Source organism: Erpetoichthys calabaricus, chromosome 2 (genome assembly GCF_900747795.2).
Source record: "Erpetoichthys calabaricus chromosome 2, fErpCal1.3, whole genome shotgun sequence".
Classification (NCBI taxonomy): Eukaryota; Metazoa; Chordata; class Cladistia; order Polypteriformes; family Polypteridae; genus Erpetoichthys; species Erpetoichthys calabaricus.
In genome coordinates, this window is record NC_041395.2 from 108705112 (window position 1) to 108728322 (window position 23211).

Sequence of the window (23211 nt, forward strand, 5' to 3'; positions counted from 1 at the left end):
GGGGGTGATGTCAGCGGGAGGGGGTTTAAAATGAGCCCCATGGGACCGGCCGAAACCAGTCGAGAGGGGCAGAGAGGCGGAGGCAAGTCTACGGAGCAAAGAGACGACGACAGGACAGAAAAGTGAGAAGTGGGCACAAAGAGTAAAAGGGAGCCGCAAAGTGAGTAAAAAAAAAGAAAGAAAAAGGAGCAAAATGTGAGTGAGTGAGTGTGCGAGTGAGACGGGACGCGAGGCTCATCACCGCAAAGGTGAGCGAAACCTCAGGAGGAGACGAGTCCGTTATGTGCTGAAGAAGATTCCGGGGTTGGACGGGACGGACGGTTGGACGCTTTGAGCAGCAAAGGATGCGGAGCACCCGGGGAGGCAGCACCGAGCCGCACGTACGCGTCTCCGCGTTTTATTCGTGTAGCGGCTTACCGTGGCAAGCGAGTTCTTGAAGTGCGTGTGGAGGGGAGGGGAGGACAGGCGGGGTGGGTGACCCCCGGGAAAGGGATAAAAAGCACGGCTTACGAAGGCTATGGAACATGCTAACAAGAAATCCGTATTTTTCCGCAGGAGATAAATCATCAGCCTGTTCTTTGTGAACTTTTGTTAGGACAAAGTGATGAGTCATAAGTTCGTGGAAAGTGAGATTCACGGCGAAGCGGGGCTTTGGGCGCGCGTGCTGGACTGGCACCCCTCAGCATAGGGGCATGGGGGTGAGCTCTGCCCATGTTGGGTGTGGGTATGTGCGGGTCTCTTCGTGCGGTCTGTCAGCGCGTGTCTGTGTACTTTGCGTGGTTCTGGCACTCAGTAATTTAACGACATTGTCTGTTGTGCTCATAAAGAATTTGATGTTGAACTGTGTGTGTGTGCGCGAAAGAGCGAGAGGGAGAGAAAGAGCGAGCGCGCGCTGAACACCTTTGATTGATGTTGTAATCCGACACTTGTCTGTTGGGGGCTGGGGGGCTCAGCCACTCGCGCACGTAAACACGGCTGCCCGCACTCTAAACCTTCTTTTACAGCCCCCTATCTGACCCCGGTGGGCATGGCATACCACTCCTGAGAGGGATGACTTCACCTTTTCTGGGGGAAAGGCTGGCATCCCGACCAGATTTGTGTTTTCCTTTCCGCTGTTGAATAAAAAAATGGGTGGGTACATAAAAAAATGAATGGTTAATACCCGCGCACCCCGTTGATCGATCTACAGTGCTACAGTGGACATGCCCAGCTTTACTTTTTGGTCATTTTCTGAGTGGCGCTTACTGGCGTGTCATTGATGTTCTGCGAAATCTAGAGCCTCCGTCTAGTTCGGGTCCAAATCCGTAAGTTTGGGTTTTGAAGGTAAAAGCAACTGCTTCTTTATGTTTTGGTTTTGTTTATAAAAAAGACGCTCCACGGGAACTTCTCCGATTGTACCGCTTTTTAACAAAGGGAGCATTAAACTTGCCCAAATCTTAAGAACGTTTTGTCTAGATATGCAAATGAGTTTACACTGAGAGAGAAAGGCTGGTTTCTAAAAGACGGCATGAGTCCTCTGTTGGGAGGCTTTCAGAAGGACGGGAGGAAGCGAAACTGGCCGCGGTGGGCTGGAAAAAAGAAAAAAAATCCGCCTCGGCCACAGTTGGGGCTCTCGGACGGACGGGGCTAGTTGGGCAGAATTTCTGTGCCGAAACAAAGGAGTTGCCGGGAGAAGCACTCGGCCTTTATCACTGGGAAAGGAATTTCATTGGAGCTGCTAGCTGGTGCGGAAAGCCGTGCCTTTAGAAAGCGGGAGCGCGCCTGCCAGTCGGCGCCGCGCCTCAAAAGATTTATGAACTCCGCCGGTTAGTCACGCTCGGCTGAGCGCTGGCACTTCATTAAGCGCCGAGGGCCGCCGTCCTGGGGGAGGTCAAAGGGGCCACTGAAGAGCGTCCCCGCTTCGGATCAGCTCGGGGTCACGAGGGTTCCAAAGCACCAGATAGGTGGCCGAGGCAGCTGCGGCGGGCTGAGGACCGAGAATCAGGATTGAGGAACTAACGAGCGCCCACGTCTTATGGCTGAGATGAGCGTCTTCTATCATTTACGGCATAAAACGGTTGTGCCTGCATTTTCATGTATGGAGAGCACATTTTGTCGTATAGCGCCTTTTTATAGTGATGGGCAGCATCAGCATTTGCAGGTATGGTGTAAGACATGTTCGTCAGAGCAAGCGTTTTGGTATAGCGCCATCATCATTAGTTTTTGTAGAATCCGTGTGCCTCTGTTTTTAAGTAAAGTAAACAACGCGTTTCTTTCTTTAGTAATCGACATCATATATAGATGAAACATTTAACAATTGCCTCCATTTTTCAGTACAGAAAACAAACCGTTTTTTCGGATAGCGCCTTTCAATAGTCATTTTCCGGTATAAAACGTGTATTTCAGAACACGTATAGCGCCTTTCTCGAGTACAAAAAAACAAAACCATTTTTTTCATTTAGCAACATCATATAGTCACCAGTATCATTTGCAGGTACGGTATAAAACATGTATCTCTACTTTTATGTACTGAGAACAGCACGCTTTTTTATACAGCGCCTTTCGTGATCGTTTTCATATTACAGTATTTAACAGTTGCGTCCGTGTTCTTAGGTACAGAATACACGTTTAGTCGCGTGGCGCCTTTCAATAGTCATCATCATTTGGAGATATTGTACAAAACGAGTTTCTTACAACAATCTTTTTGTATAGCGCCATTCCCTAGTGATCGTCATCGTATGTAGATGAAGCTTTTAACACTTGCATCTGTATTTTTATGTACAGCAAACCAAGCGCGTTGCTGAATAGCGCCTTTCTATAGTCATCCTCCTCATTTGCAGGTACAGTATAAACGTGCACGTCTGTTTCTATTCCTAGAAAACAACAAGGATTTTTTTTATATAGCGCCTGTGTCTGACTGTCATCTGCATTTTTATGTACAGAAAACCAAACGCATTACTGCACAGTGCCTTTTCTTTAACAATCATTTTCGGGTATAGCATAAAACAGTTGTTTGTATTTTTATGCACAGAAAACAAGCTGCATTATATAGCACCTTTCCGACCATTGTCATGCACAGCATCTGTCATTGTATTTTTGTGGCTGAAAAACAAGAAGCTTTTTTTTTTATAGTATCATTCCATCATACCACTTAGCATAAAACATTTTTTTCTATAGTGCCTTTCTAAATTGAGCATATCACATGCAGACACAGTATAAAGCATTTATATCTATATTTTTGTGTATAGAAAACAAGTATAGCACCTTTCTATAGTGAGCATCATCATATACAGGTATAGCATAAAGGAGTTGTATTCCTATTTTATGTATGGTGAGCAACAAGCCTTTCTGTAGTGAATACTGTTATATATAAACAGCAGTCTTTTACTGTAGTGCCTTCCTGTACTGAAGAGAATCATAAACAGATTAAACAGTTTTATCTGTTTTATATATGACGAGCTTTACGGTATAGCGCCTTCATAGTGATCGTCCTCATCTACAGGCAGAGCATAAAACACTTGTACCCGTGTATTTCTTTCTACAAAACACACACTGGATCAGAGGTAACAACAAACTTTATTTAATAAAGCGCCTTTCCACAGCCACAGTCCCAGTGCTTTCATATTTCCACAACTACCCTCATGATTTACAGTGCAGGGTCTTTGCCACGAGGAAGTGGCACCCTGCCTGCATATCTCCAAGGAACAGGGTGGGTATCCACAGGGTCAGAAAAAGCAGGGTGCCTTCAGCATCGGGGTATAAAGGGGTGAGGGGTGTCTGATCCATGAAACAGAGGCTTCACTATGAAGGATCCCATAAAAGCAAAATAGGTAGTAAAAAAAAAAAAACCTCTTCCCAGCAATGTGTCTCAAGTTTCTTGGTTTCGCTTTTTTTTTGGTTTCGGTGGGCGCCTGTCATTGATCGATCCAAATGACAGAGCAGAGAGGGCTGATCGTTTACACATTTGTCGGATTTCCTGTTCGCTGGCGCTCTTTTCCAGAATGATCACTTTCTCCAGAGGTGTCCCCACTTCGGTCTGTCAGTCTGGAGGCAGTCAGCATGAGTGCTGCTCCAGGGAGTGGGCCTTGGGGGCCGTGTCCCACTTCCGCAGTGACGAGCAGTGGGGCTGATCGATGGACTGGGTTTGGCTGGCGCTCCCCCAGCCCCTGACTGGCACATGTTTCCCGCTGCTTTAATGAGAATGACGGGGTGGAAAATTCAATTACCCATTAGAATTGATGAACGAGGAGCAGGGCTCACATGCCGCTGCCAATTCCTCCCTGGCTGCCAGGGGGCCCAGCGCATGAGTGTCTTGGAGTGGAAATGAAAAACGTGCTGGGCGACACCATCTGGAAACATTCACCTCGCCAGAGCGTCAGGGTGGACCATCAACTCATGGCTAGTGACCAGATCCCACTGGCTCTTGTGTTCTCTTTTATTTTTTTATACAAACTCTAGGCTTTGACGACCTTTGAACTCTCCTCTCCTCAGACAGGGAAGAATTTAAAGCCCCTGGACATGGCGTCAGGTCTGGTGTGGGGCTCTCCGTCTGCTGCTGCTGCTGTTGCACACCTGGCTAATACCGGCTGGGCGGAGGGCGGTGCGTTTTGTCTTCACAGAGTCTGAGGTGCTGACAGCTGTGAGGAGTCGCGGCTGTGAACCAAGAGCGGCGCTGACAAACGTGCAGCCGGATGCCCGAGGGCCTGTAACTCAAGGAGGGTCTTGGCTCTGGAAGGCGGACTTGTCGTTTTCATGCCAGGTGCTTTACAGCGAGCCAGTCCCACCCACCCCAGGTGCCTGAGCTGCTGCTTGTTGCCATATCCCGACTTAGCATGCACACCCTTGCCAACATGCCGTGACAGCCCTGCTAATCCATTTCTGAGAAGAGCGTTCTGTTGATCCATCCATTGTGACTGCAATCCAGTGGACGTCATGTTACACACCCTTTCTTCAGATTTCCCAGCCATTCTGCCTTGCTGGCACTCATCTCTCCAATGCTTGCTGTTGCCAAACTGGCATTGCGGTGGCCCATTGTACCCTCCCCTCACATCCATATTGTCCCAAAGTGCCATCTTTTCTACTATACTCCTGGCTCAAATCCCTGGATTATTTTGGTTCTTTTCTAAATCTGCAAAAATGAGTGGCTAAGAGCATCTAACCATCCACTTCTCCAACCCACTTAAATCTTTTTAAGTTATGGGGAGACGCTGCCTGTCTGGGAAGCTAGTCCACCTCTGAGGGCACACATGCACTCATATGAGGTCACTTTAGAACTCCCAGTGAGCCAAACATGCATGTCCTTGGGATTTGAGGAACATACCCATGGGGAGAACATGCAGACTCTGCATCCTGGAGGCATTGCTTACCACTGCCCCATTGTGTCTCTCCACTAGTTTATTTTTTAATGATGGACTTTCATCCCATTCTAAAGAAGCAAATGACTGTGGGGCTATGAATGAGAAGTATGACTGTGGTGAACAGTGTTAATGTTGTCAGATGAGCTGTTTCTCCAGTAATCCACTCTGTACTAACTGTCTGTGTCATGTCCGACAGAATGAGAGGTCTCGGCTCGGTCACTCTGGTTCTCCTGTTGGTCCTCCTAACAGCTGCAGTATTGGAGGCTGGTAAAAACAAAAAAGGTGAGTATGCACCGACAGGTTGCCCCTTCTGCTCATTCTAGCACCCTGCTGTGCTTTCTTTGTTATGTGACTTGTGTGCCGTCTTTCAATCTGCCTTCCGTGGCTTTGTCCTTTTGATTGTGTGGGTGACTCGCTGCTCTGTCTTACTGCCTCCACAGAAAAGGGAAAAGGCAAGAATGGCTCAGAGTGTGATGAGTGGCGCTGGGGGGCATGCATCCCAAATAATGGCGACTGTGGAGCTGGCATGCGTGAGGGAACCTGCAAAGAAGAGACCAAGAAGTCCAAATGCAAAGTGCCCTGCAACTGGAAGAAGGAGTTTGGAGGTAAAAAGATGCTCTGAAATGCCCAGGCAGGGCAAAGGGTGAGGGGGGCTAATGGTCTTGTTGTTTACTTCTACTGGATTTCTTCCATCAGCTGACTGCAAGTACAAATTTGGCAGCTGGGGAGAATGCGATGCCAACACAGGAACAAAAAGCCGTTCAGGCACCCTCAAGAAAGCCCTGTTCAATGTTGAGTGCCAACAAACCATCAAGGTGTCCAAACCCTGCACTACCAAGGCCAAGCCAAAGCCCAAAGGTATGTACACCATAGGTGCAACTGAGACTGATAGTAAGCGGGATGTGGGTTGATATATTCATCAATGAGTGATGCCAGTATCTCATCCTGGTAGCAGCCATATACCTGCAATGAGACATTCCCTTTAAATATAATTTCCAATAAGCAAGGGACCCTGAAAGAGAAAACCCTGCCAGTTCTACTGGGAACTTAAGATCATGGGGTGATGGTCCCATCCTGATGTGAAAGACATTTCTTTATTTGCTTATGCCAACTACTGTATATGTACCCTTCTGTTACCCACCATCTGCCAGTAAGCACCCTCATTATTAATTCTCTGCCCGTGTTTCTGTGTCCCTTGTTCTGACTAGGTCCACCTTCTTCCAGTTCTCAACCTTCTACCAGCATTCTTGTGTCCCAGTGCTTGCCTGTTTCTTCTGCACACCTATTGACAGGAATGCCCACTCTCACTACCACCCTTTCACTAGTTTTCCCTTCTTCTTATCGTCTGCCTCCTGCCCAGTATGGCCCCATAGCTTCTGTCTTCAGCTAGCATCCCCTCGTATGCCAGCCCCTACTTACCACCGATATCTCCTCACCACCCACCTCTTTCTCTCCGTCATTATTTTAGTTCTGCCTATACTGCTCCATGGTGTCCATTTCTTGCCAATTCTGGGTCATGCTATCTACCAACCTCCTGGCCAGGATTGCCCACTCCTTTCACCCAGCTCTTGCCAGGATTGTTGTCACCCACTGCCTGCACCCTGCCAGGACCTCCCACTCTCGTCACTCTCCTCCTGTTCCCTCGCTACTCATGTTCTTCCTGTGGTTCCTTCTGCCTTTAGCCCGTTCTGCCCCTTAATATCTGTTTTCATCCAGTACTGCCCACACTCTTGTATCCTTCTGATACCTGCTGGGATTGCTAATCTCCTTACCCATTTCCTACCTGGACTGCCCACACTCGCTACCAATGTTTTTTCAATCGTCCCCTTCCTGGTACAAACCCCTCAGTGCTATATCTACCTTCCTTACTTCTGCTCCCCTTGTGTCTTCATTCCAGTTGAATTTTTTTCCATTTCTATCTTTCACAGGCAAGAAGGGGCGAGGGAAGGAAAACTAGGGTCTTTGGCTGCTGGCCAGACAAGTGGCCTCTGGGGGTCTCATCCCCCGATCTGCTGCCGTGGCTCCGGACTGGTTCCTGCGTACCTCCCAGATCTACCTTGTGGGGTGGTCTTTTATTTTTATTTTTTAATTTTAATTTTGTAAGTGTCTTGTCAGTCTGTTTTTTGTAACGTCCAGTCCTCCTAGACGGCTTTGTGAGTTGGACTGCAGGGGCAGCGGCAAGATGGACAGGACCAGTGGACGCTGACCAGGCCGGTCTGACACTGCTTCTGCCTAATTAGCCTCTCAATTAGTTTCTAACAGAACTGAACCTTTGAGGGAGGGGGTGGGGTGGGGGGTTTCTCTGTGTCTCTTGTATTTCGCGCCTCTTCTGTGCTTCTCTGGACCGAGCAGGACCGCCTCTTCCAGAGTGAGTGTCCGTTATTTAAAGATGTGCAATTCCGGAAATAAAGGAAATCTTTGGATGGAAGCGCGTCTCAGTATCAGTGTCCATTTTTTTTATTTCTTTGTTTTTTTTTGGTGCAGGGACAGCACTGGTCACTTAACACTGGCTAAAGATGAGTTGCCTACCACATTATCCAGTCACCTGACTCTCTTGGTGAACTGACTGGGTTACAGAGGAACACAAGGCATGGACATGTGTGTGTGTGTGTGTGTGTGCGCAACATAAATGGGGGGGATGTTGGAATGGGAGGCCTCGGTGGGAGGTGAATGGCAGCAGGAGATCAGGCTGCTTTGAAACAAGCTGGGTTCTATGAAGGGGGGCAAGGTTCAGCCAGCATGAAGCACACTTTCAGACACCTCTGGCTGTGTTCTACAGTATATTTAAATAGTTACAGAGTTTGCCAGGTGGCAAGAAACACATTGTGGGCATGCTGCTTCAGAGCCCCTATTTACAAAGCTTCTGCAGCCTCTGTGCTCCTGCCCAGCAAATTATCGCATGCTGAGGACGATGAGACGCGAGCCTTACCACCTCGCACTCCAGCAGGCAGGCTTATTTAATAGTCTGGGACAGGAAGGTGGGCAGCCTGCCATGGCCAGGTGGCTTACATGTTGAACCCACCTGGTTGAGCTCCTGTGTTGATTCTATATGGGCACCCCATCACTCAATCTGCCTTCCCTGGGGTCACTGTCCCTGTCGAATCCCTCAATTATTCACCTCCGTTCTACTTTCTCCTTCATTCTGAGTGCAACATAATCACCCTTACCATATTTCAATATCATGCCCTGTAGAACCCCCAGCCTCCTCCACAATGAAACATATCTATAACATGTCCCATGCCTTCCATACTTTATATGTCACACGTCCTACCACTCCAGAGAGTGAGCCTAATGGCAAGAGGTTGATGAGACGCAGAGGACTCGGGAGGTCTTGCTTTGAGCTCTTGTTCTCCTTTATGGTCATTTCAATTGTTGAGCCAGAGTGTCACTTAGGGGGTTTTGATCAAAACCCCCTAGAGAGCGATAGTAAGAGGAGCCTTTAGTCATTTCTCTAGGCCACACTGGATGTACAACTTGACTTGAAATGTACTTAACCATCAGGGTCCCAGGCTGATTTGACCTTAAGATGGAGACACTCCCATTTTTGGTTTGGTTGAGGTAAAGTCAAGTTAGGGAGGTTGGGGGCATCTAGAGGGCTGAATAGCACTAGAGAAGCCTACTTGGCACCAATGTTTTTGAATTGGCACAAAAGGAGGTTCTTGAAGGTCTTCTTGAAGGTGGCATTGCACAGAGCATAACAAGCCGGATTAACTGTGCTGTTGACATAGCATAGCCAGTAGCCGATTGCCCACACAGTGTCCGGCACACAAGACTGGCAGAAAGTGCTAATGAGCACCATTACATTATATGGAGTCCATGTGACAATGAAGGCCAGGAGGATGGCAAATATGGTCCTGGTGACCTTCTTCTCCCGGGCAGCCATTTGCCGCTTCTTGCGGACCTGACTGCGAGCAATACTGGCAAATTTGCGTGCCACATTACTTGACCGGCTGGCCAAAACTGTTCTACTGGGAGTGTCCCCCTCGGGCACAATTTCAATTGCCGTGATGCACTCATTGCCCGATTGCTTAGTGACAATTTTAATCTTGGACCACTTAGAGGCTCGGTTATTGGGGAGCACATTGGGCACCATGCCTTTTGGAGTGCTCACCTTGGCAGTGGTGCTGACTGAGCTGGACTCATTGGAGCTATCCTTGTCTTCCCCCTTGGTGGTCTCCCCCAGGTTGCCATTCTTTACTGTTTCCCTTTCTTCTTCCTTTTCTACTTTAGATGAATTGTTGTTATTCCGCCTCAGAAGGTGTCCCTGGGCCAAGCTGCCTGATTTGACTGTAATGTCCCTTTTAACCTCTGGCCGGTTCTTCTTGACCCTGCTTCTACTGGCCAAAGACACATGAATGTACAGAACGGTCATGATGACCACTGGCAGATAGAAGGCAGCAATAGCCGTGCCAAAGGTGACAACTGGGTTGGAGAGGAATTGAATGTAGCACTGCTTGGCAGGTACAGTACGCTGCCCAACTATAAACTGCCAGAAAAGGATGGCAGGGGCCCATAGGACAAAAGAGAGGATCCATGCAGCAGCAATCATAAGTCCTGCCATCTTAGTGGTGCGCCTGGCAGGGTAGGTCAGGGGTTTGGTAACACAGAAATATCGATCAAAGCTTATGATCAACAGGTTCATGACAGATGCATTGCTGACCACATAATCAAGAGAAAGCCAAAGGTCACACACCACTGCTCCCAGTGGCCAGTACCCTTTTAGAATATATACAGTGTAGAGATTCATGGAAAAGACACCAATGATGAGGTCTGCGCATGCCAGACTGAAGAGGAAGTAGTTATTGACAGTTTGGAGCTGCCGATTGACCTTGATCGAAAGCATCACCAGTATATTCCCCACCACTGTGACTAGGCTGAGTGATCCCGTGACGATAGCAATAAAGACCACTTCAACGGTCTTGTAGGGGCTTATCCAGTGTTCAGCGGCAGTCAGGTCCACCACATCCGATCCACTGCAGCTGGCATTGTCCTCCCTGAGCCGCAGAGACTGACTCGAGGCATTGTACCAGGAGGCTGCAACAGGATAGAGAGAAAAAGAAAGGTGAAGTGATGCCGGATTGCAGCTTAGAGACAACAGAAATGGGGAGCAAAAATGGAAAGCGGCAGGCAATTAAGACCAAGTGAACTGGAAACAGCAGGGAGCTGAGTTTAGGAAAGGTGAGCAAAAAGTAAAAAAGGCAGGAGGGTGAGATCAGGTGGCACATGTGGCATGTCTGACAGGAGAAAGACTGGTGACAATGGCGACTGCAGAGCTATAATCAGGAGTGGAAAACGGGACTAGAAAGCACAGATGACTGAGATAAGGCATGAGGAATGGAAGTGCAGGAGGGTGACATCCAGACTGCAAAGAGGAAGAAGAGCTAGGGCACTAGAAATGATTAAACCATTACTTAAAAAGTCAGACCTAGACCCACACATACTAAATAATTATAGGCCTATTTTAAATCTACCATTTCTCTCTAAAATACTAGAAAAAGTAGTCGCCAATCAGCTTCAGTCACACCTTACGCATTACAATTTATTTGAGAAATTCCAGTCTGGTTTTCGCACTGGTCATAGTACAGAAACGGCACTAACGCGGGTTGTAAATGACATTCTGATATCCTCCAATGAAGGAAACTCCACTGTAATTATGTTATTGGACTTAAGTGCAGCATTTGACACCATCGACCATTCTATTTTATTACATAGGCTAGAAAATGATGTTGGGCTTACAGGCACCGTGCTCGCTTGGTTTAGTTCTTATTTATCAAATCGATTCCAATATGTACACAAATGTGCTGACAGTACTCCATCATTATACACAGAAGTTCAATATGGTGTCCTGCAGGGCTCAGTACTGGGACCTTTACTGTTTTTACTTTACATGCTATCATTAGGAAACAAAATGTTAATTTTCACTCGTATGCAGATGACACCCAGTTATGCCTTTCATTTAAATCAGATGAAGTTTCTCCGATGTTGTCTTTAATTAGTTGTGTTAGCGAATTAAAGGAGTGGATGAATGGGAACTACTTGTCTTTAAATACAGATAAAACAGAGATGTTAATTGTTGGAGGGAATGACGCTGATCACAACAATATTTTGTCATCATTTAACTCAGATGGAATCCCAATTAATTTTACTGAATCAGCCCACAATCTAGGAGTTATCTTTGACTCTAGCATGTCATTTAAAGCGCATATTACAAAGTTGTCCAAAACATGTTTCTTCCATCTTAAAAATGTTAGGAAATTAAGGCGCTTTCTAAATAAACAGGATTCTGAGAAATTAATTCATGCATTTATCTCTAGTAGGATTGACTACTGTAATGCGGTGTTCACTGGATGTTCAAACTGTTCTTTATACAGCCTCCAGTTAATACAAAATGAGGCTGCAAGAATTATTACAAGAACAAGAAAATACGAACACATAACTCCATTTCTTAAATCCTTACACTGGCTCCCGGTTAAGTTTAGGGCAGATTTCAAAATCATTCTTTTAACATATAAAGCATTAAATGGCCGAGGTCCAGCTTACTTGTCTGAACTTATCATAACTTACAAACCAGAGCGCACATTAAGATCTCAAGATACTGGTCTGCTTATGGTTCCAAGGATTAATAAAATAACAATGGGAGGTCGAGCTTTTAGTTACAGGGCCCCTAAACTGTGGAATGGTCTGCCTGCTTCTATAAGAGATGCCCCTTCGGTCTCAGCTTTTAAATCCCGGCTGAAGACTCACTACTTCAGTTTAGCATATCCTGACTAGAGCTGCTGATTAACTGTACAGACTGCATCTCTGTTGTTAGTCATTAGCACTAAAACAAGTAATATGATAGTTAGAATTGGATACTAACCCTCACCTATTCTGTTTCTCTTCTCGGTACTCAAATGTGGCACTTGGTGCCACGACCCACCTGCCAAGTTGTTTTGCCTGCCTAAGGTAAAGTGATCCCTGATGGAGGATCGCAGGAATCGTGAGAAAGAGGGGTCCTTTCATTGGATTGGCTGGCCCAACACTGTTTCAGCCGTGGAATGGCCAAATGGGGGAGGCAGCTTGATGGATGAGGTCTCCAGGAGTCTAAAATTATCTAAATCTTATTATGTGATATCATCTACTGTTAAATTCTGCTTAATACTTCTAAAAAATTCTTTATTTTTTATTGAGGATTTGTTCTGTTCTGTGTATTGTATTGTATTGTATTGACCCCCTTCTTTTGACACCCACTGCACACCCAACCTACCTGGAAAGGGGTCTCTCTTTGAACTGCCTTTCCCAAGGTTTCTTCCATTTTTTCCCTACTAGGTTTTTTTGGGAGTTTTTCCTTGTCTTCTTAGAGAGTCAAGGCAGGGGGGCTGTCAAGAGGCAGGGCCTGTTAAAGCCCATTGCAGCACTTCCTGTATGATTTTGGGCTACACAAAAATAAACTGTATTGTATTGTATTGTATGTGAGTTTAGAAGTCCCCTTATTATCTGATTCTAATCTATTCCCAAAAATGGCTTGGAAAAGAGAAAATCAGATATTGAAACTCTTTTTTCCAATTTATTTTAAAATGGAAAAATAACTATGATTATCATCCAATTAGAAAGTCCCCAACCAGTTTCTCCAAATATCACTGAATCCTTTTTAAATACCCACAATATGTAAAGATCAATCGCTGGCATCTTTATGACATTAAAACATTTCTTTTGTCAATTATCTAATAAAGAAACTGTTAGTGAGGTCAGTAATGGGAATGTTTCTGCACATTGGCCTACATTCAGGTTATGAGAGAAAGAAATCGAGTTTCCACTGCACTAGGATGGCTCACCTTCCAGGCCGACCAGCATGATGGACTTGCCTCACAGCAAAATAGTGTTATAAAAGAAAGAAATGGAACTCCCTTTTCACTTCTTTCACATTTTGGGGAGACATTTGTTTAAGATTCCTGATAAGTATAGCCACTACACAAGCACATCGTACCAAAGGAGATAACTCGCAGGGCTAGTAGGAGGCAGCTCAGGGCATGTGGGCACCAATGGCAGCATGTTTGTTTACACAAGTGCAGTTGTGCAGCGCGACATTCAATATTTTCTCAGGGGCACAGCAGATGATTTAATTTTTGATATAAAAACACGAGTCATTATAGCGAGGAATGAGATAAAGAAAAGTCAGATCCAAAAGTATGACTGCAGTGGAGAGCACTGGAAGTGGATGAAGGGTGACACAAGTGAAAGACACGTGGCTTTGGGAAGTTCTGGTGCATGAAATTAGGAATGGAAAATGGTCCTTGAAACTGCTGATGGGTGAGCTACAGACTGGTGAGAACAGGGCCTGCAAAGTGACCCAATGTTATGAGATGAAAACTGAAAAAACGAAACATCAAGTGGGAGAGAAAGAGCATGAATCTTCTGGCAGAAGATGGTTGACAGTGGAAACTGCAGGTGGGTGAGATAGGGTTCGACAGGTGGCATTGGAAACTGGAATTTGGAATGGAAAATGGCAGTGGAATAATAGAAGCAGATGAGAGAGGGCATAACAGGTAGCACCAGAAGGTACAGCTGGGTGAGATACGGCATGACAGGTGAAAAAGTGCAAGGGGCTGAGAACAGGCACGACAGGTGGCACCTAAATCATAGGGTTGGTGAAACTGAGGTGGAGAATTGATATGGTAAATAGAGGCACATTAGCTGGCACTAAGCCCAACAGAACCTGATGCTCACTAAAACAAAAACAGCCTCATATTCCAGCTTTCTTTGAGTATTGATGAGTGTATGTGTCTGGCCGTAAACACAATTGAGTGCCAGATGTTATTACTTCTTCATTCAGAGCACTGCTGAAGAGCTTTTCGGAGTGATGAGCAGTGGATGGGTTGAAGACAGAAAAAACAAACAAACTCGTGGGGCTGTACCATGCCAGGATGAAAAAACTACAGGTCCACTGTTTGAGTATACAAGGTTTGGCTGCCCTAAGACATAACAAGCAAAAAAAGGCATAGTGCATCCTCAACGTACGCTGCGCCATATCCAGTTCTTAACTGCTCACCATTGAGATTACTTTCATTGATATCTTCTATAGCTTCTTGTCTATATACTCAAAAAAATAAGCTTCCAGCCATCATTCTCAGATTTTCTATGTAGACTATCTCATGTACTGCATTGCTTGTCCAGACTGGCTTGGATTAATCTTTGACTATGAGTGCTTGAACCCTACTATACAATCACATCCTCAATTGAAACATTCTGCTCTTGAAGTCTGCACATGCCTGCGATCAATTTCTGCGCATGCGCCAAGCTTAAGTGAAACTACATTTTTATATTATACTAGATTAGATCGATTTTATTAATCTCTACAGGAAATTCAGAATTTTTGTTAATGTTTTAAAATCTAAAGCTTCGTTTTAATTTTTTTTTCAGAGTAAATCTGTTTCTAATGCTAGAATGACCTGAGAAAGTAGAATAAAATTTCGGAACACGGTCCGAGTCAGCCACTTAGTGGGTGTGACATGAGTGATGTCACAGTAGTGCGGCCTGAAGTTACACTTTGTTGAGTCAATGTGACATGTTTTCAAAACTACCTCTATGTGTACACATACAACATTTGTATGTTTTGTATTTCATTTTCTTAATTGTAATTCTTCCAGACATGTTATGCTGAATATTATATCAATAAAGATTTATTACAAAAAATACTGCCACACTTGTTTTAAGGCACTTTTCTCTTTACTAATCTATCAAGGGTTGAGCTTGAGTCGTTGATGGGTATATACTTGGCAATCTCAGTAGGTATCCTCAAAATCTATTATCTGAAATAAGAAAATCATATTTTGGTTTTCAAAAAAAAGAGGTCGGGGTAAAGGGGATGGGGTGTTTAAGAGGTAATGGACATTCAACAAACGCCTCGAAAGTAATGACCCTTTAATACTTTTTCTAAACAAAACGTCTATGAAGTTCAACATTTTACTAAGCTTTTAAAATACTTGCACGCTTGTTATTTCCCTTTCATAATGGCAAAAATAAAAAATGAAGTCCTATTTTAATTTACTTTATTTTAAAGAAGGCAAACTTATTAAATTCTGAAGGATAAAATGAGGGCAGTTTCATTCATCATAACATAAGGGACGTCCTCATTGATTGCAAAAGCTGGTCAGGATCAATAAAACAATTGGAAACTTAATGAAACAAATAAACATTGTTCCCCATACCTTATACGTAAACCCACTAGCCCTGTCACTGATGTCTTTTATAAAATAGTTGCAAATACAGCATTGTCTCTCGTACCTGGTCTCGCAAAAAAAGCTGACGAGGTCCCTCTCTGAACCGCAGTTTTGTGCTTCGTTGTGTGAATGCGCTTTTAAGTTGCTAGCACATTCATTTGCTAAGACATTAGCATTACTCCCATGTCAATGAAACAGGTTTTTATTTTTAATTTGTCTGCACACTTACACTTTTGTCTGTGCATCTTTTGTTCTTATGATTTGACGTTTAACCGTGGTGTTCAACAGAGCGTTGCTCCGTCATCATAGCTGTCTTCCTTTCGTGCAAATTCCTCCACATTTCCTATCAACTTCTCCTAAACAGTACGCACATCGCTAAGTTATACTGCGTGCAAGTTGAAAACATCTACTAGTTGTCCTACTAGAAACTGTAAAATTTGCTAAAGCGGCTTCACTGAATAGATCGACGCATAGAGCGTGTCTATAACCAGTTTGACCAATGGATGCATGTTGGGCGTAATCGGGCATATTTGAGACAAGGCGGGTAAACAGGGAGAAAGCAACCCTATGCAGATACACAGAGAACGTACATCGACTCTACACAGAAAATATCATCATGAAAGCACCATTTTAGGCTTTTTGGAAATCCCGGCACGGCGAATTTTTAGGTTCCAAAAAGATGACATATCATGAAAAAAAGAGAACGTATGGTCACCCTATTAAAGCTATCCACCCTGCTTATTTCATACGTACTTGAAAGATTAGTAGAGCTGTTTTCCTGCTAACAATCACGCGGAAACCGATTGACTTCTCGTTCTATTTCGTTTACAATACGTGCACAAAATGTTTTTTTAACGTTTCTGTACAAAAGTGAAATTTGGCAGCCTCCCACTCCTTTCGCTGAGTCCTAGTCAGGAACACGGTAACGAGGCTGTTATGACGTCACAGCCACTGATTGGCTAGAGCGCATATCATCTGACGGACAACAAGCGCGGCATTTTTAATAAACACGCACTTTGTTTGATATTCGCTTTTTACACAAATTGGAGCGACAAGTGTACCGAGTGGAAGATAAACTGTAAGCCGTTACTGACAGTGCTTAACGCGACTTGAAACTTTGAACCGTAAGAAGCTCGAAAAAAAGTGTGTCCTGCACTGCGTGCATCAATGAGGTAGTAAAAAAGAAAATATAAAATCAGAAAGGTAAATACTCATGAATCTGCTCCCAATTTTGCATGTGTGTAAGTATGCAAATATAATTGTTTGATGCGTCCATTGAAGCTGCCAGTCCCGTTTGAGTGTTTTGCTGCAAGCGGAATGGCGCAAAGCCGGCCGCCTCCCGCCAGCGCAATTGCGCCAAGCCTAGCTGCACGGCGCTTCAGTAACGTTTATTTAGTTTTGTGGCTCCTATACTTCCAACGAAGTCGTCTATATTTAAAAGCTTTTATACTTGCGGTGGAATTTCAGTCAATTTCTGTGTCAAAGAGTTATTTTGACTATTAAGGTATGTTTTACATAAAAACAGCATTATAGCCTATTGAGTATACGTTCAAGAAATTTAAATGTCTGAAGTTTAATTTCTGTTCTTAACCATCCATAATTTTAACCTGCGTTGGCAGGGCAGGATCTCGGGGTAGCTGGAGATTAACCCATCACCTGGTGCCCAGCAACCCTATACACGAATCCTTCACTCACACGAAACATCTCAAATTCGCACAATTTGGAACCATCAGACAGCTAATAAACATGACTTTGGAACTTTAGGAACAAAACTCCAGCCGACGTTGAAGAACAGCTACACGCCATTGCTTGCGAGATTCAAGCTTTGTCTGTCGTTTAAATGAAACGTGTGCACCGCTAGTTCATCTTACTGAAAGCAGCTTTTTTTTATAAGTAGCCAGTTGTTAACTGGTTTAGAAGCAGGACATGGTGTAGTAGCTTGCTGACCGTCAGATTAAAAGTGAGTATTTGGGAAAGTTCGAGTGTCTGATTCATGTTCAGTAGTAATGCTTTGAGTGAAAATTGTCTTTCTGTGAAACGTGGGTCTCAGACAAGCTTGTCAATTTACTGTTATTCTTCGCTCAACGGAGTCATTTCTTTTCACAGTTCCTCTTTCCCTGTTTTGAACAAGTGTATTTTCCAAGAGGATGTGGTGGATGGTTCTATTGCCTAACCCTATCAGCTCCACAGGGCTGGATTGGGTTCTCCTTGTGAATTCTTTTTTTTTTTAATTTAAAGGTGCTTTGATTTATTTGATTTACATAACACATCTTAAACACTTGCATTATAGTTTAATTAGTGACTGTAAATTAATGTGGGTTTGGGAATTAGTGTGCTCTGCCGGGTCTTCAAGATTGGGGCTCCAAAATCTTACTAATAATCATAAATATACTGTAGAGGGCCCTGAAAATGCTAGCCCTTATTGCACTGTGATGGCTGGCGTCCTGTTTTGGGGCGATTACTACATTAAGCCCAATGTTGTCAAGATGGGCTCCTCCAGCCGTGAAACTGATTAAGTAACAAGTGCACAAATACTTTTTTTTTTTTTGTTTAAAGCAGACACATGCGTTTTTCAAAAGCTCAGTTTTGTTCCTAGTGCTGTTTACAAGTTGTTGTTTCATTACTAGACTGATGTTTGTTGGTCTGTGAAATGGACTGATCTACAATATGGTAGGCTCTCATCATTAGACTTTGTGATCCATGGTTGTCCTGTTGAACTAACCAACTGCCAACTGTGTTCACGTTATTGGACAGGTGCCCCCCTGTTGATGTATTAGATTGGGCTGCAATGTAGTGTTTTTATTATTGGGCTGGTGTCACCTGTTTGACATATTGGATTGGTCTGCTGTGGATTGTGAGGGATCATTATTTGACAAGATTGCCATAGACAGGGCCCTCATTATTGGACTTGTGTTCCATAGTCGGCGCATTGGACTGGTCTGCTCTGCCTTGTCTCTCATTATTGAACTGATCGTCCATAGCGGCACTCTTATCCAGTTTTCTCAGTTTTTGTATGAGTTTTGTTCTGAACTTTCTATAAATGATGCCTACATTGTACTGGTCATTGCTAATCTGAAATTTTCTTATATGGGTGGTCCCTTGTACCTTCTATCAGACTGTGCTCAGTCATATATATTGCTGTTGATCTATCCGTTGTTGTGGTCTAAATGTCTGTGAAATTATCTTTTCATGCATTTGACCAGTTCATGTTGCCTCTTGGTCAGAATATCTAACAGTTCTGCTCTGCATACTGATCTGAACCCCAAGTCAGACTGACTGATTCCTGCTTTACACTTAAGGATATGCTAGCTGGTACCTGACAGATGTCTGCACTTATGACCAGCCTATTCTGCCTTGGCCACTATAAATGGGCCTAGTTAGTGTTCATTCTTTGGAGTTTCACTATGATGTGCCCATCACAATTTGACCATTTCTTCCTGGTTCTGTGTGGGCTATGTTCTAATTTGCACCAAACAGACTGAGCCAAGCTGCCATCCTCATCTTCTCAGGGCTCCCTGCATAGGACTGGTCCACCAAATCCTATTTTGAATTATTAATCTAAGAGGGGTGGTGTTGAGCCTGTCCCAGGGTGCTTTGAGGGATGCCTTTCATCTGTACTCCCCTTGGTGAGTGAGATCTTTAAAGTTGCAAGCCCATCTGAAACACACCTTTATCTCGGCAGGCAGCATGCAGCTTTCCTATTCTTTTTGATTCAGTTGCACTATAAATATCGGAAAATACCAGAAACCCACTGGCTTCTATCTTAACCAGAAACTGCAGCGGAACACAGCTCTACTTTAAAATTGTGGACCCATCCTCATTCCTTGCTCAGTATTATTACCACAGAAATTAAGTTAATGGGAAAGCGTCTGTATAGTGTCTGGCTCCGTCAGTTTCACTCACCCCTCGTTCATTGTGTTTCTCATTCTTCTTTACAGTTCAGAAGCATTCACTTGCATCTTAGTTCATCCTCTCTTTGAGCCGTAATGGAAATCTATACAACTTCTATTTTTTGCTTCACATTACCCATGATGCTTTTCTTTTATTATTATTATTATTATACTCATGTTATGTGCCACCTGCCTTTACTTGAAGTGCACTCTTAGATGAGGGCAGAATTCATAATGAGGATGAAGTGCTCCTTGATGATGGCATAGTTGACCTAGTGACTCTAAAATACATTGCATGCCTACAATGCTATTGCATGCTCCATGTGACAATGAACATAAATTACATCAGCCATTCACACAGCATACTCCACATTCTCCACAGTCCGTCGACTTATAAACCCAACAAGTTCAGTCCCAAAGATGTGTAAACATCTGTCCATACTATTCACCTTCTGGAGTGAAGCTTTAATCCATTCATTCATCTTATGAATTCTATCAAAGGGCCTTGGAGAAGGGCAGTAGCAGTGGACATGAGGCAGGATGCCATCCCACCTCAGGGCACACATACACACTTATACTCATACTGTGCCAGTTTTAGAATGTTCTAGTGGAATGTGAGAGAATGCCGTAGTGTGTGGAAAAAACTTGAACTGCAGTGGACTTAAACCTGGGTTTAAGGCAAGGTGAGACAAAGGCACTAATATCTGTGTCATTTGCATTTTTGCAGAATACCAAACAGAGCTAATGGCAAATTCACAACCTGGTTTATTAAACCCTCCTGATAAATGTAGCCTATGACCCTCTGTAGAATTAAAGACCTGCCATAAAAATATTAGCTCAATCTGAATAACCAAGTTTTTAGGTCTGCAGGGGGCCCGAGTCAAACCTTGTGTGGGTGAATCTAATTTCTGCTCCCTGAAGAGGCTCCACAGGGTTCTACCACTGGAGACTGTCCACCATTTCATCTATCTATCTATTTCACTGTCACCATTGACTTATTTAGAGATGGTGAAGAAGAAAGAGGAGGTTATACACCTTAAAGCTTTGGTAGAACCTCTCAAATAGTCTGTCCATTACTAACACAGAAGTCCAGGCAGCATTAGCATTAGTACCAACTAATGAGTGAGCCATTTTCCTGGCCACTGTACTGCCAGTCTCGTTAGCAACAGATCGCGGATCCTTTGTGCAGGCGCTGTCCACCTTGATGTTGAGTGACTTGCTTTTCCTCTGCCAGCTAATGAGAGCTGCTGCTGGGCAAACTGATGCTTTAGCAATGAGTAAACAACACCATGGAAAAGCTCAAAAAGAGCTTAGTGTTCCGGCATCAGATCATATTCTGAGCCTGGCATCCAGAGACATTGCACTAGAAAACAGCCCTGGCACCAGGAGAAACCAAATCATGGGGGTGAGGTTGTTAGTGCTCTCAGCATTCAAAGGCAGGGATGGCTTCCCAAGATGTAGTTTGGAATCCATAGGCATCAAGCTAAAGAGTAATCCTGGCTTTCAAAAGCACTAAATCAGTGATGGATTCTGGCACAGAGAGATGCTGAATCAAACATTGGACCTGTCACTCTGAGGCAAGGAGTCACAGATGAAACATGGCATCTCATTTCTCCAGTTTATACAGACGGCACCGTCTCAGGAGGCACTGCATGTTGACACCTTTAAATAACTTTTTCTTTTTTACTTCAGGGTAGTAGCACAATGCCAATTAAAGTAACCAGCATTGCCTATGAGTAGCTGGACTACTGGCGTGATCGATGACCTTTGGAGATGGACATCATCTCCCCTGCACTCTCAGGAGACGAAGTGTCACTCACTCCCCAAAGCTTCGCTGCGCCGGTCTGTGCTAGCCTAAGAGCAGCGCTTCACTGTGTCTCAGTAGAAATGTAACGAGGGGTATCGTACATGTGCTATCGCATCCGTTCATCTGGCAAAGCCTCTAGCTGTTAAAAGGTCGCATTATTGACAAGGAAAAGGCAATTGATTGAGTCGACTGAACTTTGACCTCAAGCAGCTGTAGCGGATGATTCGTCATTTTGTTAAAGGTCTGATTTGAGCCATAATTCCAAAGTATTACAAGGCAGCATCTTAGATGTGTGGAGCTCCCGCCTATTTATTCTGACTAGCTTGCCGACAGTAGACGCAGAAAGAGGTAGTTCAAGGAGTCCGCATACATCGGCCACACCTTGCGAATGAAGTTCGTTTATCTACAGTGCATTCACGCCCTTTCAAAATCCATCTCGTGGAACCCATCCAGACAGCATCGGGTGCAAAGCATGATCCAGTCCTGGACGAGGCTCCAATCCATAGCGCGGAAATGTGAGCAATCACAGCGCAAATAGTTAGACTAACTCTTGGGGGTTGAAATGCTGGTGATAAATCTCCCTCTCGAATATATAACAGGGCAGCGTATATGGCTCGACGTAATGAAAAAACAACTCGTTTCTTTTCCTTACAAGCTCCAAAATAATACAATGCTGGATTTACTTATCCTAATTATGTCAACAGGTTCCACATAAGTGCGTCTAACAATTTATATCGCCGTATTAAGTAATTTCAATTAAATTGGCACAGTGTTCACCGACAGACATGCATTTATGGATTGATTTCAACTTCAGTCACTAATAAAACAGTCCGATGTTGTTTTTTTTCCCTCTGAGAGGGGAGGCTAAATTCCAATGCACTGCTGTTTATAGCCTGGAGCTTATTAGACCCAGTGGGTGGCATCTTATTGTCACAAACCCTTACAGTGTCTCCCATGTGTCCCCACTCTTTGTGTAGCTACTCCTGGCACCCCGACAGATCTCGCTTCATCTGGAGCCGGAGAGATGGCACCGAGGCGCGCTGTACTAGGCGACATGGGTGCTTATTAGGGGAATCGGAACAGCTCCCTGGAAGGCAACAAAACTGTCAAGAAAGTTTTAATTGTCGGAGGCGCAGTGTGCGAGGCAGACAGCCGAGTGACTGGGAGCGCTGGGCCGGAGCTAATGAGTGCTGGCATTCCTGCGGACGCCCACAAAAACAAGTCAGTCCCTGTTTAGCGAAGCAGAGATGAGCAAACCTCACTGACAGAGGCAACGCAGTGCCGCCATCTGGGTAGAGCTGCAAGCTGAAAGTATGTTGGATGTCGCCGAACCCGTAGCTGAGAGTCCCGTCGCCAGCGAACAAGCCATCTACATACTGTTAATATGTCGAGCAGACACAGATAACTGAATTTATTTTTACTACTTAAATAGTGAACCTCAAGGCACTATAGATACCTTACACGATACAATAAATGTAAACGATTATATAATCCAATTTAGGGTCGCTGGGACTAGAGCCTGCCCCGGACACACCGATCTGAGCAGGACAAGGGTGCCAGTCCATCGCAATGCCCACTCACGCATACACTTACACGGCCAGTTTGAAATTGCCACGCCTAATAGGCACCATTTCATCGGTAGCACACTCAGTATGTTATGGCTGAGACTTAACCACCAGTCCAAGTTAGTTAAAGGGAAAGCACCGCTTACAATAATATAATTTGGAAATATCTAACAGTCTGGGTTTATTTCCTGAATCAGTTCACTAGCACTTTCGTCGCTCACTGCCATGGACTCCAATCTCCTCAAAGTGCGTTTGCGCCAAACTACAGTTCAAACATTAACTGTTTCCTTTAGCAGACATCGGAGTCTCTGGAGTATTGACGCAGAATCCCCAAGCCGCACTGTTGAAAGTGGAAGACCTTTTGTGTGCAGTCAAACGTTGTTGTCAATGCTATATACATTTCCTTGATTTCTA

At 44.5% G+C, this 23211-nt stretch overlaps 2 protein-coding genes across 2 annotated transcripts in view; one reads left to right on the forward strand and one right to left on the reverse strand.

The window, feature by feature from the left end:
• mdka (midkine a) lies at positions 1-7764 on the forward strand. Its single transcript, XM_028794329.2, has 5 exons — positions 1-160; positions 5533-5618; positions 5777-5941; positions 6033-6194; positions 7265-7764. The coding sequence occupies exons 2-5, from the start codon at positions 5534-5536 to the stop codon at positions 7291-7293; spliced, it is 441 nt and encodes a 146-aa protein (XP_028650162.1). The 5' UTR covers positions 1-160; position 5533; the 3' UTR covers positions 7294-7764.
• chrm4a (cholinergic receptor, muscarinic 4a) overlaps positions 7585-23211 on the reverse strand; it is a 23950-nt gene continuing 8323 nt past the window's right edge. Inside the window, exon 2 of the mRNA XM_028794328.2 lies at positions 7585-10370. Within this exon, the coding sequence (XP_028650161.1) occupies positions 8953-10370 (1418 nt within the window). The 3' untranslated portion in view covers positions 7585-8952. The remainder of the gene's footprint in view (positions 10371-23211) is intronic.